At 41.5% G+C, this 18,010-nt stretch overlaps 1 protein-coding gene across 2 annotated transcripts in view; it reads right to left on the reverse strand.

Moving 5' to 3' along the window:
- Window positions 1–16,721, reverse strand: part of USP4 (ubiquitin specific peptidase 4) — a 60,291-nt gene extending 43,570 nt beyond the window's left edge. For both annotated transcript variants that reach the window (XM_044003906.1, XM_044003895.1), the window contains exons 1-6: window positions 16,559–16,721; window positions 13,315–13,442; window positions 4,681–4,811; window positions 2,957–3,083; window positions 1,653–1,798; window positions 922–983 (exon numbers count right to left, since the gene is read on the reverse strand). In XM_044003906.1, coding sequence (XP_043859841.1) covers window positions 922–983; window positions 1,653–1,798; window positions 2,957–3,083; window positions 4,681–4,811; window positions 13,315–13,442; window positions 16,559–16,695 — 731 coding nt within the window. In that variant the 5' untranslated portion in view covers window positions 16,696–16,721. The remainder of the gene's footprint in view (window positions 1–921; window positions 984–1,652; window positions 1,799–2,956; window positions 3,084–4,680; window positions 4,812–13,314; window positions 13,443–16,558) is intronic.
- Between the last annotated feature and the right edge of the window lie 1,289 nt (window positions 16,722–18,010).

The following is an 18,010-nucleotide window of genomic DNA, read 5'->3' on the forward strand; positions in this document are numbered from 1 at the left end:
CAATCAAAACTGACAAAGCTACATGATGCTATCTCAATATAGACCAGGCTGTTTTCTTCCTAGAATGTTGTTATTGTTGCTCTCCTAATGAGCTACTATGAACTCTTTTCTCATATAAGAGATCCTCCCCCCCAATTGTAAAGCATAAAGAGTAGGTAAGTTGGGCCTCACTCAACTGATCTGTAAAATTGCATCTCAAAAGACATCAAAAGCACCTGAGGCTATACTGAGGAGTCCTGCTGATTCCATGAAGATAAGAGCCCCACAGCTTCTCCTTTCTTTTGCCTATCATTAAATGGGGCACCTTCTTCCTTTTATCTGGGCCAGAGAGAAGGAAAACCTCTAACCCAATAGAAGTTTTTGTCAAAAATCTGGATAATGTTGGCAAAGGAGGGTACAACAGTTGCCCCACAACCATCCTCATTACATATACCTTTTCTCCCAGCTTAGAAAGAAAAATCAACTTTTCTCCTTCCAAGGATGTATTCCACGCTAAATATAAATGCACCTATAGCCAAAAAATTTTCTTGGCAAGCTACAGAGACAACTATTAACAACTGTCTAGTCAAAGGTGATACTTTGATGGCAGAGTTAAACTGCTGTTGCCTGTAATTCAGCCAAAAACTTGTGCCCACTGAGCTCTTTTTCTGGGCTCCCAGCCAGACTAATCACAAAGAGGGGTAATAGCACATCACTAAAAGAAGAGAAGCCTCAACAAAGTTTAGTGCAATAGCTTCCTTGATACTGTGCTCTTCTGACTAATCCTCAATGAAAAAAGGAGGATGCCTGTTATGCCTCATACCAAAAAACAGGTCCTGAGCAAGTGAATATGTACTTCAGAATTTCAGGAAAGTTTTCCCCTGATTCACAGAAAAATTCTCTAGCACAGAAAACTACTTTAGAAAGGAGTTTCTCACTTACTTGGACTGAAGTGTCTGTCTAGGCCATGTGCCATCTTCATTTTGGGGCTCAATGACTAGTATCTGAATGAAAAGGAATAATACATTTATTTATGCAATGGAAGCAATCCTTATTGTCATACTACCATTACACATTTTCTGTTCTATACAAAGGAACTCAAGGCTACCAGGATCTAGTCAACTTTGCAAAGAGGACAAGTTCTTAACATTCCACAATATATTTATTTACACATACCAGAAAGTAAGATGCAATCAATTAACAAACATTTACTAAGGACTTATGTACAAGGTACTGTGCTAAGGAGATTTTTAAAAGGGGATGACAGGGGGCAGCTAGGTGGTGCAGTGGATAGAGCACCGGCCCTGGAGTCAGGAGTACCTGAGTTCAAATCCGGCCTCAGACACTTAACACTTACTGTTGTGTGACCCTGGGCAAGTCATTTAACCCCAATTGCCTCACTAAAAAAAAAAGGGGGGGGGGATGACAGCACCCCTGTCCTCAAGAAGCTTACATTACAATGTGTAAATAATTAGGTACCAAATACATAACATAGAGTAGATAGAATGTAACTTCAGAGAAGGTTCTAGAAGCTGCAGGAAGTAGAACAGCTTCCTAGACACAGACAGTAGCATTATGCTGAGTCTTCAAGGAAGCTTGAGATTCTAAGTGGTGGAAGTTAAGAGAAAGCATTCCAGACACAAGGGACAACCATTAAGTTCAGAGCCACATACCTGCCCCTGGTATAAACCAGCATCTTGCACAGTGTTGTCTGGCTTGCTGAGCTGCTCGTATGTATTACTCATATACTTGTTCCACAACCTTGTTTCCCTCTCATCAGGAATGTTAAATAGTTTCCGCATTTCCTTCTCAATGGTTGCTAATTAGAGACAAACACAGAGTTCAGCTGTTTTTCTACAGTTAAGTCTAATGTAACAGCAAGAACTAGGTCTGAGGAATTGAACAAGGCTTAATTAAAGTCCCACAATGCCACTAAAATAAAGATAAATCATTTCTAGCCAACATTTTCAGGTGTTGTCATAGTATTCTGCAGCTGAAATTCCTCCTGCCTAATCCCAGAACTATTGATGAGAGTCCTGAAAAAAACCATCATCCATGTGAGTCCTCTAATACAGACTTCTTGGCTCTTAGTACAAAAAGCAGCAGTTGGCTGGCACTACAAATCTGACCACAGCTGCCAGTTGCTTCAGCTGGGCTGACTTTACAACTAGATCTTTCAAATATGTTGGGAGCTGCAGTCTCACCCCTAGGGAATTGCACTCAGGTGAAATTCAAACTTCAGAAGTTGGCTAAAGGGCATCACCAAAACAGACAGTGTTAAAGACAATCCAATGTGAAATGATGCCTGTGCTGTTCGGAGCAGTACGTGTGTTGACTGGTTTTGTTGAATTTTTTTCCCCCTTTTAAATCTTTGTTGCAAGGGAAGAAGGGGCAAGAGGGGAGGAAGACAGTAGGCACAGCAAGGCATATTCAGAAATAAAAAAGCTATTAAAAAAAATATATATATATATATATATAAACCCAAAAAGCTAAGATGGGTAGCAGGCTGCAGTATGAAAGAGAAAGCGAGCAGCAAATGTTGCTACACTACATCCCTAATCCCCCCTCCCTTCCAGATGACTCAATACCATACATGCCATCATAGTCAATTCAACTTCTTTCCCTACGTTTTCACCCCAGAGCTGGTGCCTCTTACTACCATGAGCCTAAATGAACAGGCACTATTTCTAAGGTCCTGCTGACAGAAAAGTCATGGCTAGTGCTCAGGACACACCAAGGCCAAGATAATGGTAGCTTTTCAGTTCAAACACCGATGTCCATCCCCAACAGGAAACAGCCCTAGTCCAAGCGTGGGAAAGCCACCAAACCGTAATAAAATACACTGTGCCCTTCTAAGGTTTGGAAATAAAGAAAAGATTGTAAACAGGGAGAAACTTCATTCCCACTCACTCCCAATGACACTGGGTATGAACTGAACCCTACCTACCAAGCACAGCTTAGTATAGTAGATGCTCACCTATGGTATCTGCTTTGCTGAAATGGCAACTCAGCATATTGTTGGGGTCGCTGTTTTCACAGAGCTTCAGTTCCAGCAAATAAACCTCTACCTTGCAGTGTTTGACAAACAGGCCGTGTTCCACAACCTACAGACAAGAGGCAGCAAGGTGAAGGAGAGAAGGGGATTCCATATCAAAGAGAAGCTACACACAAAAAAATTAAAGAGCAAGTCAACAGGTTAACACTGAAACATGAGAGTGGCCTTCCCTGAGTGGCTAGGCAACCAGATTTACAGATTAAAATAAAAGACATTGCCCAAAACACCAACAGAAAGTCTACCCCACAGGTTAGGCTCTACTAAGAAATGTAAAAGAATGCACTGCCTTCACACAACCAGGACCAAAGAGGCAGCAGTCACACCACAATCTCCTAAAAGAGAAAGTAGATGTGACAGGGGCCCAAAGGCTACACTGGAAAGTCAGGTTAGCTTCTGGATGGAAGGATTCTTCCCTGAACTTTACCCAAAGTCTATTTTAAAACAGTAAACATTATGAGTATTCTATAACATTACTAACACAGTAAAGAGACATCTGCCACATAACGAAGATTCAAAAATGAATTCATTTCTGTTACAAAAGAAATAATTACAAAAACAAAGAATCATCAAATGTACCTACCTATAAAGTTCTTGAGTCATCCCATACAAGGGATGTACTCCATGCTTATAAGTCTGAACATATTTACAAATTGTTGTAGATAATGACTACTGTCAAAGCTAATATCATAGCTTACAACGGATATGAAGTTAAGTCAAACTACTACCTGTTTTTCTTTCTTGAACCTACTCCACTTCTCTCTGGAACCTACTCAAGATCAAAGATTTACGGCTGCTGAAAAAGCTATTCCTCACCCCAAGTGACGATGCAGAGCAGCCTAGTCTAACCACTACTCTCCTCTCCTAGCTAGTTAGGAAAGGGATATGCAAAGCCAAGAGACTAGCACAATGCAAAAACACCATGTGGCACTGGAGTGAGGGAAATTCTTCTAGGCTGGAATAAAGCAAAACTGAAAAAATGCAGAAACCCTCAAAATGTAGGATCTCAGTGAGACTTAGTTTTGGTAGAACTCATGACAACTCTTGAGTCCCCATATTTAGAGGTCAAGCCTTCCTAGGATCAAGATAACTGATATATGTGCCTACTGAACCACAGGCATTTGCCTGTCCCCCAGAGGCTCAAACTTTCCTTAGCTATAAAATCATTCATGGGTGTTGCCCAAATCTAGTCAATGAAAAATACAAGGATCTATTTTTTTTAAAAAGGGAAACGAAGTGCAAAGTATTGAAATATTTACTTCAAATCAATCTTTCTCTACTATAGCTCTCCTAAATCCAGGCTACAAGTATGCTTAGACAAATGCTATACTCACCATAAACTAAACAGCAATCATGCTGTTCTGATGCCAGTCACACTGACTATAAGAATAATGCTACTTTTGCTACTGTCCACTTCTACAACTTCCCCCCCAAAAAGCTGAATGTGGAATCATTTCCAGATGTGTGCTTGGTGGGAAGTGGTCAATCAAAGGCCAAAAGCACTTTCATTCATCCCAATTAGGCCTTTTTAGCTCAAGCTGAAGGCAGCACAAGCAGGCATCTTTTGTCCTCCAAGCAAACTCTGTGAAGGACAGAAATACCACACTGAAGAAGGAGGCTATACAAGCAAAACAGTCCCAAACACTCACTTTTCTGACTATAGGCTGCTGCCCTTCTACACAGCCATACCAATTCACTAATTTATTCCAGGCTTCAGTAGGAACCAATACATAGTCTAGTTCATCAATTAAATGTTCCTTTAAGGTCTGACTTTCAGGATCTGAAAAGAAAAGGAAAAAACAATAATGAGATATGCAGCTCTTCTGGTTTCTGGATACTCTGATGAACTTTCAACTTCATCCACTAAGACAAATTAAAACCACCCTCCATGTTTTCTCATTCTAAGTGATTCTTGTGCTTTTCCTTCTTTAAAACAAACAAAAATGGGGCAGCTAGATGGCACAGTGGATAGAGCACCGGCCCTGGAGTCAGGAGTACCTGAGTTCAAATCCGGCCTCAGACACTTAACACTTACTAGCTGTGTGACCCTAGGCAAGTCACTTAACCCCAATTGCCTCACTAAAAAAAAAAAAAACAAACAAACAAAAATTATGAAAGTGACAAGCATCCATGGCTTTACATAAACCACCACAATCATCATCATTTGTTCCCACAGTCTTCATAAAATAAAATTTTTAGACAGAAACAAAACTTTTAAGTCATAAAAAGTCAATAATGCACAAGTAATTCAAACACACACTGTCAAACTTAAGATGAAAGACGTAAGCAGTAAAAACTGATGAAGATCATTCCTCCCTGGTCTAGGGACCAGACTACAATGTCCATATTCTATCACCACCTTCTGAGTCTATAATGTTCTAAAGTCTATAATAGCTGGAGATATAGAAAACACTGTATTAAACTGATTGTGGTATAGGGGATAGAGTGCTGAAAACCACCTGTACTCTTGCCAGCTGTGTGACAAGCCATTTAACCTGAGACTCAGTTTCCTTATTAGTAAAACAAATGTAAAGCTTATTTTACAGGGTTGTGAGGCTCAAACAAAGTGTTTCTATAAATCATTCACAAACTTCAAAATGCTGTACAAAATCCAACTGACAGCAGTAAATGCCTGTTCCATGGCCAGATACAGATAGGTGAGCTGGATGAAGGAAAGACAAAGATGAAAGCACTTGCCACCAAACTGATGTTTTATCTGAGATGAGTACATAAGTAAGCAAATACCTGTGTACAGCTACAGAACATACATAGATAAACACTGTGAAGAAAACTGCAATAGCCCTACTTAATTTAATCAGTATTTATTCAGGTCATTGTGATTTAATGGGTACCAGTCATTGTAAGTAGAATAGAGTTGTTTGATTAAGTTGATGTTGTAAGAATAAGAATTGTAGAGACAATTAATCCATTATATATTAATGATACTGTATTGGATTTATCAGATAGATTCATGCTACCTTAGGCCTGTTGTAAGAACGTATATTAGCTTAGGTAAAGAATTAATTGCATTAGCAATGTCCCCCTCCCCCACTCCTAATTATGTTACTTGAAATAAAGTTCATAAGCCTCAGTAATACCCCATCACCCCACCCTTATGAATCACTTCCATCCACTCCCTGGTGACTTTTGCTTCAAAACCACACCTTCTGTGGACATTAGACTACTGTTGGTCAAACACTGGTCTTATGACTTGTGGAAAACACTGAGATGTTGACCTTTGGAAAGCCCCTGCTGAGACTGTCAGCAATTGATGGCCTATGGATGATGACCTGCAGCCTACTGACAAAGTAGTTATGATTGATGGACATATTTCTCTTAGGCCAATCAAAAGACTTCCCCACTTCTGGAACTGAATAATCATGGGATTGTACCACCTCCTATTTTTGATACTCCCTCAATGACTATAAAAGCCATTTTTCCTCAAGCAGAGGGGTGACTATGAGGAAGGTCTCAGGCCTAAATGATTAGAGACCATTGGCATGCCTAATAAAATGATCATGCTCAGAGCTGTTTCAATGATTTTTGTTACAGACTGGAGTGTTGTGGCTCATAGCATGTATATAAAGCATGCACAAAATATACATAAAACTGGCACAAAGGTCATTTAAATAAGGAAAGTGCTAACACCTGAGGGAATGAGGAAAGGCTCCCCGCAGAAGGGAGAGCCTGAGCAGAACTCTGAAGGAAAGCAGGAAATCTAAGAGACAGGAAGGAGGAGGGCATTCCAGGCCCAGGAAGAGCCTGCACAAAGGCTCCATGGGTAAGTTAGTTATCCTCACACTGAGAACTAAGTAAGAGAGGCACTGCAGACCATCAAAACAAGTGTAAAAGCAACTATGAACTGGTCTGTATTTGTGAAATTATATTTCACTGCATAGCTGAAGAAATATCCTGTACTAATTGGATCAAAATGGCCAGTGAGGTTAAGAAAACAATGTTGGGGGCAGCTAGGTGGTGCAGTGGATAAAGCACCAGCCCTGGATTCAGGAGGACCTGAGTTCAAAGTCAGCCTCAGACACTTGACACTTACTAGCTGTGTGACCCTGGGCAAGTCACTTAACCCTCATTGCCCCGAAAAACAAAACAAAACAAAGCAGTGTGAACAGCACCTGGAATACATGAGCCTAAACCCCACCCCACCCCTAGTAGCAGGAGGTTTCCTGGGCAATCATTAAAGTTATTCCCTTCTCCCTCCTGGTGCCTTTCATCTGGACACTTGCTAGTTGTGCAATCCTAAGCACATTTCCCTTCTTTGGGCCTTATTTACTTTTACTTTTTCCTATAAGATGGTGAAGGAGAGAGTAGATTATATTTAATTCAAAAATATTAAAGAATACATGTATGGTCCTTCTGCTAAGCACTAATGATACAAAAATGAAAAATGATGATGACCAATACAAAGGAATGTGTGATAAAGACAAGGCTGAGATCAAAAGTGCTCTAAATAAAATTCAAGAAGAGAGATCACTAACAGCTGGGGGCTTTGGGGAAAGTATCTTGGATGAGGGACCACCTGAAGTATGCCTTGAAGGAGGAGGATTTCAACTGGCAGAAATTAAGACTGAGGGCAGGATGAGACTGGATAACCTAGTTCAGCTGGAACTTAGAATAAAGAGGAAGAGCATGTGATAAAAGTTAGAAGTGATCTGGAGTTAGACTGTGGAGGAGCTTGAATGGCAGCCTAAAATGTTTTTATTTTATCCTTCAGGTCAACAAATATTTATTAAGTACTATGTACCAGGCACTCCACTAAGCACTGGAAATAGGGAACAATTAAAAGGAAGTCCCTTCCTTCCCCACATCCCAGGTAACTGCACTATATGACTCCTCAATGATCAGTGAATAATTCAATAATTATTTACTGTGAATAATTCAATAATTTCCATCTGACCCACTTTTATGTACATTTCCTCCTGCTCTTTGAAAATTCTCACATCTACCAAGAAGATGTAAGTTAAGTAGCAGGATTCTTCATAGGGTCAGAGCAAGGAAAACACAACAGAACTTAAGGTTTGGAGGAAATGGGGAATAATGGTGCCAAGGAGAACCCCACATGTGTATAGTATATCTTTTTTAGCAGAGGCTTTCTCAAGACCCAGAAGGTATTTAAATGCTTGCTTTAGTAATGATAACTGACTTTATTTATGCTGGCATTTCTATAGCAGTTTCTGAAGAGCTCAAAATATTTAATTATTTCTTCCTCATCTTATTGTAAAGTATACAAAGAAGTATGCACAGTATTATTTTTTTTAATTTTAATTCATAAACTTAAAAACATTATGAATACGAGCAAGCAGTTATGGGAATTAATCCCAAATATAAAGTCATAACATCTGAACTATTTTACAACCTGATTTTATTTCAAATAATATTATAAGTTTACTATTTGTTGCACCAAATTGGATGGAACCTTTATGGAGGATATATAGAAATACAAGAATCATACAGTATGACTAGGAGCAACAGGAGCTAAAGAGTTCACAATAAGTTCTCTAATCAAATGAACCATATAAGGAACAAAATGATCGTCCATTCTGTGTCCCTTTCTGATTTCTGAAGCCCTTGCTCTCCTGGCTGGGGACCGTACTTCCTGGGCCACCACCACCACCATCACCATCATTGTCGTCGTCTTGCAACTCCTTAGTCAACTAAATATTTAGATTCTTATGAAGTCATAAAATATTGGATCCAATGATATATATGTATGTGTGTGTGTGCGTGTGTGTGTGTGCGTGTGTGTATATACATACACACATACACACAATCAGCAGCTGCATTTCACAACTTGCTTCCCATGACCTTCCTCCCCCAAATTATTGTTATTCTTTAAACAAAAGCTCTGGGCCACTATTTCAGAAAAGCCCCAACTATATTTTGCTTCATTCCCTATTTTCAAACCATCTCATATCCTCTCCAACTACTCCTTCCCACTCCAGTTCTGAAACTAGGAATCATAACCAATTCTGTCATGTTTCCTGGACAGAATGTTTCAATCTACTCCACTGTGGTGTCACTATCCCTATAGCTTTCTTGTTCAAAGTCACCTCTTCGCCATTACAGTGTAAGCTCTGTAAGAAAGGGGACTGTCAAAAAAAAAAAAGGGGGGGGGGGCCTGTTTTGTCATCTCCAATGCTCATCACAGTTCTTGGAATGTAGTAAGCATTTCATAGATTATTTTTCATTCATTTATTCAGACATTATGGACAACAAAAAGCCAAGTTTCAGTTCACTCTAGCTGGGATTCAACCAACCACACCTGATGTCAAACTCCCTAGCCAGAATATAGCAAACTGTTTTCATTAACACTAAGTCTTATGATACTGCAATCAAGAGAGAGATATCAAATTGGGATTCTCAAAGCAGTTTCTTAGAGCATGCCCTTTGCCCACCATGGCCAAAACCACACAATTTCAAAATATAGATTTCCATTCTACAAGTTTCTAAGGCAGAGGTAAATGGAGAAGAAGAATAATAGACAAAGCAGCAGCCTTACCACAAGGATTCAATTTAAAGAGACCAGGAGAGGAAGTGGAGGAAAAAAAAATAAAAAGGGAATCTTAACTATGAAACCCTGCTTCTGCCACCAGAACACATAAGTATATGAGCATGTGTATGTGCACATTCTTGCATACACAGAGATATATATGTGCACAATGAGTGCTGTTTTCTTCAAAGTTTCCTAATTTTGATTTTATATTTCAAAACCACTCACATGACCCCTGGCACTAAGCAAAAAGGTTTGATCATTAGGGTGACCAACACCATGAAGATCTAGTAAGAGATGTGTTGTCAACAGAAATATCCCATTCCTATGTAATCTGTCCCAAAACCCTTATTCATCAAATTCAATGATCTGTCAGCTTCCACAAGTAACATCACTCAGTGTTCAAGCAGAAGCTGGAGAGCCATGTTAGTGACAATGTAGAAAACATTCCTGCTTCCAACACAAGGTGGGACTAGATACACTGTAAATTCCTTCACACTCTATAAGGCTATCTTGTGTGTGTGTGTGTATATATATATATATATATATATATATATATATATATATATATATGTACATGTCCATACACACACACACACACACACACTGGGGGGGTTGCAGGCAATGGAGGTTAAGTGACTTGTCCAGGGTCACACAGCTAGTAAGTGTCAAGTGTCTGAGGCCAAATTTGAACTCAGGTCTTCCTGAATCCAGGGCCAGTGCTTTATCTACTGCGCCATCTAGCTGCCCCCACCACCACACACACATTTTAAAACCCTGTAGCTAAGATGTCTTTTTAAAAGAACAATAATATACTCTCATGGAAAGAACAAGACCTTGAGAGGAAAAATCCCTAATAAAACAAAGTATTCTTTTTTTTTGGGGGGGGGGGGGGGGTTGGTGAGGCAATTGGGGTTAAGTGACTTGCCCAGGGTCACACAGCTAGTTAAGTGTTAAGTGTCTGAGGCTGGCTTTGAACTCAGGTCCTCTTGAATCCAGGGCCAGTGCTCTATCCACTGCGCCACCTAGCTGCCCTCAAAGTATTCTTAAGAGCATTTTTTGTGGTAACAAAAAATTGGGAGGGAAGCAGTCCACTGATTGCAGAATGGCTAAACAAACTGGTATATGAATGTACTAGCATATTCCTACAGCATAAGAAACAACTAATATGATAAACTGAGATGAGCATGGGAAGCCCTATATGAAATACTGCTGACTAGAAGAATAATATTTCCAATAACTCTATGACTTTATCTCAGAAGAAATGATAAAATACACCTCCTTCCCTGTCTCATTAGAAAAATGGATCTAAATCTCCAAAATGTTGGTAAAAGTGTCAGTCATAGTTGTCCTGTTGCTTGGTTTGGATTCCTTGTTTTTTCTAGATTACAATAGAGGGTTAATTAGAAAAGACATATAATGTACAAAAGACATGAAAATTTTATTCTGAAACTGCTTTAAAAAAGAGAAGGCTGTTCCATAGTGATAAAAAGATAAGCATGGTATGACTAGGGAATAACTGAACAAAATCAAGGCTCATGAATATAATGCAATGTAATGCCCAGTGAGGAAGATGGCAGAGTAGGTCAGAAAATTTTCAGCTCTCCAAATTTCATCCACAAAAAAAGACATAACATTGCCTCAGAGAGAATGCAGAGAAGCAGAAACAAACAAATGTGGGTAAAATAGCTATACTTCAAAGATAACCTAAGAAAACCCCAGCAAACACCAGACCTCCAGGGGCAGAGATTTGGCCTTTGAAAAGTGCAAATACCTCCAGGCTGGCTCTGCAGAATCTACAAACAACAAGCCTTGGGGGCAGTTGGGTAGAAAGGTAGTCTCAGCCTTGGCAAGTTTCACCTCATCGACACTGTGGGGGTCAGAAGACTGAGTAGAAGACTTCCTCATGGAGAGACACTAGTAAGCACAGCTGTGCTGACCGGACACATCGGGGGCTGTGACTACAAGAGGACCTAACACAGGACTGGTAAGTATGGTAGCAGAGGGGCAGAGACCCTGTTAGCTGGGGGGAATTGCAGGAGAATAAAGTCCCTTGTTTTCAGTTCCAGGTCAGAGAGAACAACTGTAGATTGCAGGCACTGGAGAGACTGAAATGAACAAGAGCATTTGAGGGGCAGTGTGGCTGGGGGCCCTAGCCATGGCTTAGGAGTAGAGAGGAGAGCCCAAAGTTGGGACCTGGGACAGACCTAAGAAAATAACAGTAAGAAGACTCTAAGGCTTGAGGCATCATTCCCCATACCCTCCGAACTAGAACTTGATTATACTATATATAGCTACTAAAAACAAACAAACAAAAAACAGCCAAGCAAAGGAGAAGGAACCCAATCATATGAATATGAACCACAGGATTCATATTCAGAGGAAGATAATGAAACTAAAGAAGCTACTCCTTTTTACAGTGAGAAACACATCAAATTATCCCAAGCACAAAGAGTTCTTGGAAGACCTTAAAAAGGACTTTAAAAAAACAAAGAAATCAGGGAAAAAAATAGGGGAAAAAAAGAGCAATCCAAGAAAGTCAAGAAATTATGAAAAGAAAGCCACTCAACTTGAAATAAAGAACCAAAAACTAAAGGAAGAAAATTTCTTGAAAACTAGAACTAGGCAAGGGTAAGCTAATGCTATTCTAAGACACCAAGAAATAATAAAACAAAGTTAAAAGAACAAAAAAAAATAGAAGAGAATGTGAAACATCAGAAATACAATTGATCTGGAGAATAAATCAAGGAGAAATAATATAAGAATAGTAAGACAACCTGAAAATTACAATTTTTTAAAAATCTTGATACAATAGCACAAGAAAGCATCATTTAAAAAAAAAGAAAGCATCATTGAAAATTTCCTTGAGGGGCAGCTAGGTGGCGTAGTGGATAGAGCACTGGCCCTGGATCCAGGAGGACCTGAGTTCAAATCCAGACTCAGACACTTGACACTTACTAGCTGTGTGACCCAGGGCAAGTCACTTAACCCCAACTGCCACAACAAAATAAAAAAATTAATTAATTAAATTAAAAAACAAAAAAACCCGAAAAACGAAAATTGCCTTGAAGTCCTAAAACAAGAAGGCAAAGCAGAAATAGAAAAAAATCCACCAATTACCACCTGAAACGGGGGGAGGGGGAGGGAGAAGAACGACAATGAGGACAAGGTTATGGGCTGCTTTGGATAGTCTATCATGTGTAAATTGGGCCCTGGTCAATTCACTATTTGAAGCTCTTTAGCCTGGTTTCGATGTGGGCTTTCTGTTCACACACTATTTTTACTGCCCACATGCCAAATCACACCTCAAAGTCAGAGAGATAAGGAAGGCTCTCATAATGCTAGCTAACTGGGCTATTTGTTCCATTTAGAAAGCAGCTCACTCTGAAAACTATAGTTCCCCAAAGACAAGCTTTCAGGTGCAATTTTCAAAGGTTTTAGTTTTTGTTTCTGATTTTTTTCTCTATCCTTTTCACCTCCTGAAAATATAACCCTGGAATAAGCATGGGAAAGGAAAAAGGAAAAATGTATAATATGTCTGTCAATCCCATTCAGCCAGAAAAAAGTAGCTCAATTTCATTCTGACATTTTGCCAAAGTTTTCCCTATATACAAGACTTCAAAACATCAATTTCCAACCTCTGATGCGAGCCTCATTTCTATATATATATCCAAACCAAAGGAAGTCTGGTTCATAATCTAAATGCTACTGGTAGCAAACACTCTCTCTCAGTCTACAGTCCTGCTTGAACATTCCAAAAGGCAATTTAACATTTTACCTGAAAAAAGTCCGGAGTTATCTATTGGGCCAGGAAACAGGTTGTTTTCACCCACATTGTACATATCCCAGCTATCAAAGCCCACATATTTCTTCCACTGCTTGAACCACCGGCTGTCAATCAGATACCTAGAAAAATAGACAAAAGTTGACTGATGTAGAAAAGCTCCAAGAGGCAAAAGTTTCTCCAATGCATATGTATACTCAATAAATATGGATTCAGTCACTTCCCCAAGCTATCCCAATAAGGAGAAAGTTAGGGCTTGAGATGAGCAAAATGGGTCCAATCTGTGGTGGTAAAATGAAGTATTTACTCAAGGTAACATTTTGACCTGATCTATACTAAAGTTGTTTTGCCAATGTGAGTAGCAATAAGTTTCTATTTTTCAGTAGGCTTAACTATACTGTAATATTTCTGATAGTCCTTCAAGCTCATTCAAATAGAAGCCTACCCATACGCTGCATTAAATAAGACTTTTAGTATTTATAGAAATGTGCCAATTGTGCTCCCTTTCTCCTGCCAAGCTATAAAATTATCACTTTACATTCAATCTGCTACTTTTTATAGTTAGGAAAATGTTAGCAAATCTGGGGCATGTGTGTATTTTGAGCACTTCCAATAAATATTACAACAAAATGTGGAGAGAAAATTTTCTGTAGAGCCGAAAAACGCAAGTTTCTGAGGTATATCCCCCAGTATTTACTGAAAGCTAATGAGTTCAGGGAAGAAACTGAAACCACAGAACTACTTATATCCACCTAGATCCATGAAAAACTCCCTTTTCTAGGTCCTAGTACATTCCTATATTCCATTTTCACTAATATAGTCAATCAACTAATAGTAACTACCATGTACATGGCTCTGTATTAGATCCTCATACATATCTCTTCAAGCAAATTCAAAGTCATACAATGGTAAAGTTTAGAATATAATCCCAAACTTCAGCTGTCTAACCCCCGACTTGAATTATGACATCTGTATATTCCAGAAAGTAATGAAGAATTTGAATGATTATAAATACCCTCATACGAATTATTCTGGAATCAATTTCTTTGTGTCAGACAATGAAGCCCATGACACTGCTATGGGCCAACTGAAATTCCTCCCCAATGTTTTTGGAAATGTTACTGTTTGGTTAATCAGTAAGCTCCATGAGAGAAGGGTCTATCTTTTACCTAAATTTTGTATACTCCTTCCATTAAATATCGGAATGCTCTAGAAGAGAGCAGAAGATTAAGAAATGTAATGTACTTTGCCCATCATCCTACCACCTCATTCACTTCTTCTGAAAAATGAAAATTTGTATTTTTAAAACTTTTCTGTGATTCTAACAGTATGAAACAGAGCATGCTTTAGAAGGATTTTATACATCTTATACAACTCACAAGCCTCATCAAAATCTAAGGTTTTGTCCATATGATAAATTTCCTCTCCTCAAGGAAATAATGACATGCCTTGGTTCACTTTCTATCTCTCCAAGGTCTTTAGAATCTGTTCTGAATTACTACTGTGCAAACAACTTCTAAATGTATCTATTCCTGGAGCTAGTTTGGTTGGGCCCTGCTCCTCTGAGTAACAGCTTTCTGAAACCTCTCTCATTTAAATATAACTTCAAATAGTGTCACAATTCAACAAACTCATTAAGTGCAAAGTGAGGGCAAGTTTGATTGTGCATTGAAAACTAGTAGACAGATTGAGAGCCAAGGAGTCAGAAGAAACAGAGAAAGGCATTCATCCACCAACATTTACTAGCTCTGTGACTGAGCAAGTCACCTAAATTCTGAATGCTCTAGGCAACTCTCTAAATTGCAGAGGAGTTGTCCCTCTTCGTTGGTAAGGAACACAACACACTTTAAATCCCAGGTCAAGCTCAAGGCACACATCCAATATGTGCAAGACATATTCCCACTCTCAACTTTACATCACTTCCATTCCTTTTTACTGACAAAATTTGAGCAATTTAGCTTTTCAGTAATAAAAGCTAATTGCTTTTTAAAACAGCTAGCATTTATATGGTCCTTTAAGGTCTACAGAGCACAATATATGTTACCTCATTTGATCTTCCACATTATACCATCATTCACTAATCACACCATCAAGACCAAAAAGATTCATGGCTCCATTTCTTCCTCAAAATAATGGAACACCAAATCCCAAGTAAGCCTCGGTCACCTTACATCTAGACTACTACTCGGTTCTTCTTCCCAGACACATTGCTTTCCAAAATGCAGCTGCCAAAATTATCTTTGGTCCTATTAAGTCTCTCTCCAAAACATTTCATAGTTCCCACAATCCTTCTATTAATGCAAGTTATTTGTCTTGGGCTTACAAGTCCTCAACCAATCAAGTAGTGGAGACATCATCTTTCATCTTTCCCACACCCTCCTATCAAAGAAGTTTCTTCATTACTTGCTCTCCTTATTCCAGCTCGCACTAGCAAGAACACCTGTCCATGCTTACTCAAAATCTAGTTCCTCATACACTCCCTTGAAAATTCACCTCAAAGCCACTTTCCTCCCGGGTGCTCATGCCAATTAGGAAGAAGCATAGAGAGTTACCACCCTCTACAGTAGGGTACCTCCCAGGGAAGTTTCAGCATTAAAGGGTACAAAATCACTCAGCAGGAAGAAATTTGGGATAGGACAGTAAGGAAAATGGAGATCTAAAACATGATTAGAAGTGAAAATGTGAAACCTTCGAGAGGAACAAGAAAACGTGGGGTATGTCGAATGGGGAAGTCAACAAGCATACTAAATGCCTACTATGTCAAAGAAGGGTCAGGTAAGAGGCTTCCACGAAAAGGTTTGAGGGCACTCACTGAAGGGAAAGATTTAGGGCAGGGTCAGAAGAGCCCCCCTGGACTTAGAGAACGGAGGAGAAAAGGCCTTTGAGGTCTGTCCTGGGCTAGAGACACAAGGGAACGGTGGGTCGGTGGGTGAGGTTAACAGGAGGCTAATATTGAAAAGATTCCGGAGCCAGGCCTGGGCCGGGGTGGAACCCGGGAAGGCCACGGGGCTGGACTGGTGAAAGGGAGCTACGAGACTGGTCTTGGACAGAAGGGACGGCAGCGACTAGGAGGGAGGCCGGCCAGGGAAGGGGAAAGAAAACCGCAGGCCGGGCTTGGGCCAAAGGCCTGGGGAGGCTGCGAGACAGGGCCTGGTCAGCTGACGGGGGACCACGGGAGAGGCTGCCAGGTGCCGGTGCCAGGTCACACGCCCTCTTTGGCCGGAGTTCGGGCTCTCACCACTGTGCCCCTCGCTGAAGCGCCGTCCTCATCAAAGTTCCGAGCTCAGATTTCTGGGTCTCCGCGTCCGGCCGCTGCCCGCAGCCTCCGCCTTCCGCCATCTCCTTCCCCAGCTCCGGCCCGGCCGGCCCGGACATCCGCCTGGCGCACAGCGCGCCCCGCGCCGCGCCCCACGCGCTATACGCACGCACGCGCGCACGGAGCGCTCCGCCCAGTGCCTTCCGCGCGCCCCGCCTCCTTCCGCAGCTGCGCCCCGCCCCGCGCGTCAGCCCGACTCACCACGCCCGGTCCGCGTGCCCCGGCCCCGGGCGCGCGCCTCTAGGGAGGGGCTGGGGGAAAGGAGGAAGAGAAGGAGAGAACGGGACCGCGCAGGCAGGGCGGCTGGGCGGAAGGGCGGCGACCCCGGGCGAGGAGCTGGGCGCCCAGCCTCAGGCTCCGAGCCACACCCGGCCCCTCCCCCACGGCCCGCTCCTCGGCCTTCCCCCACCCCTTCCTGGTCTCCAACCGACGTTTCCTCTCTCCCTTCCCCCCAATCTTATGGCTCGGTTCCTCACCAACTTAGGTACCCTCCCTTCCCAGAACCACTTAGGGTAAGTTCCGGAACTGCTTCGGGGGGCCCCTTAGTTTCCCCATCTGTAAAATACGAAGGTTGGCTTCAGTATGCCCCCGAAGTCACTTCCCGCCGTGACCTTGGATGACTGCTGAAGAGAAGAGAAAAAGAGAAAAAAAAGCAAATGTCCGCTGGGGTACCCATCTCATGGGCTTCCTTCCAGTGCGCGTGGCATCCGACCTCGCCATCCTGGACCCAAGCAGGCAGCGGCTTTGCAGTCACCACCATTCCCGCCCCCCCGCGGGCAGGTTGGGGCATTAGTGTTTCCCTGGGCCGGCTGGAACTACCAGGCCGCCGTACGTGGCGGCCCCTAAAATGTTTCAGAACCGCTTTGGGCGCAAAGAATACATTGGAAGGAGCTTTGCTTGTCCTTTGCCGGGTGATCAAAAGGAAGAGTTAGAAAACACCTCTGGGCTCGAGATGAGAGCAGGGTACAAGGGACCACCGTCTTTGGTATGAGCAAAGGGGTGGCAGACCGAACGTGCTCGGCAAGGTATCAGTGGAAGATTGTCTCGTCTGCGTTTTAGCCTAGCCACTTTAATGCAAGGGGGTTAAGTAAGCATAGGAGAGAGGGTAGATGAATGGGCTGTATATGTGCATCCATTTGTCCTTGTTTAAGCTTCTGCAACACTAGGTAGTGAAGAGATTTTTTTTGAAAAGGAAAAGTTCCTGCCCTCAAGAACCTTAAAATGTAGCAGAAGAAATAAGAGCGAAATACAAAAGCCCTCAAACCCAAAACTTTTATATGAGGCAAAAGAGCCACAAGAGTGGAATTACAGCTGTGCAGTTCCTGGAAGGCCTTAGAGGAGGGAGCCTCTGAGCTGGGCCTTGAAGGAGAGGTA

This window comes from Dromiciops gliroides, chromosome 1 (assembly GCF_019393635.1).
Source record: "Dromiciops gliroides isolate mDroGli1 chromosome 1, mDroGli1.pri, whole genome shotgun sequence".
Lineage (NCBI taxonomy): Eukaryota > Metazoa > Chordata > Mammalia > Microbiotheria > Microbiotheriidae > Dromiciops > Dromiciops gliroides.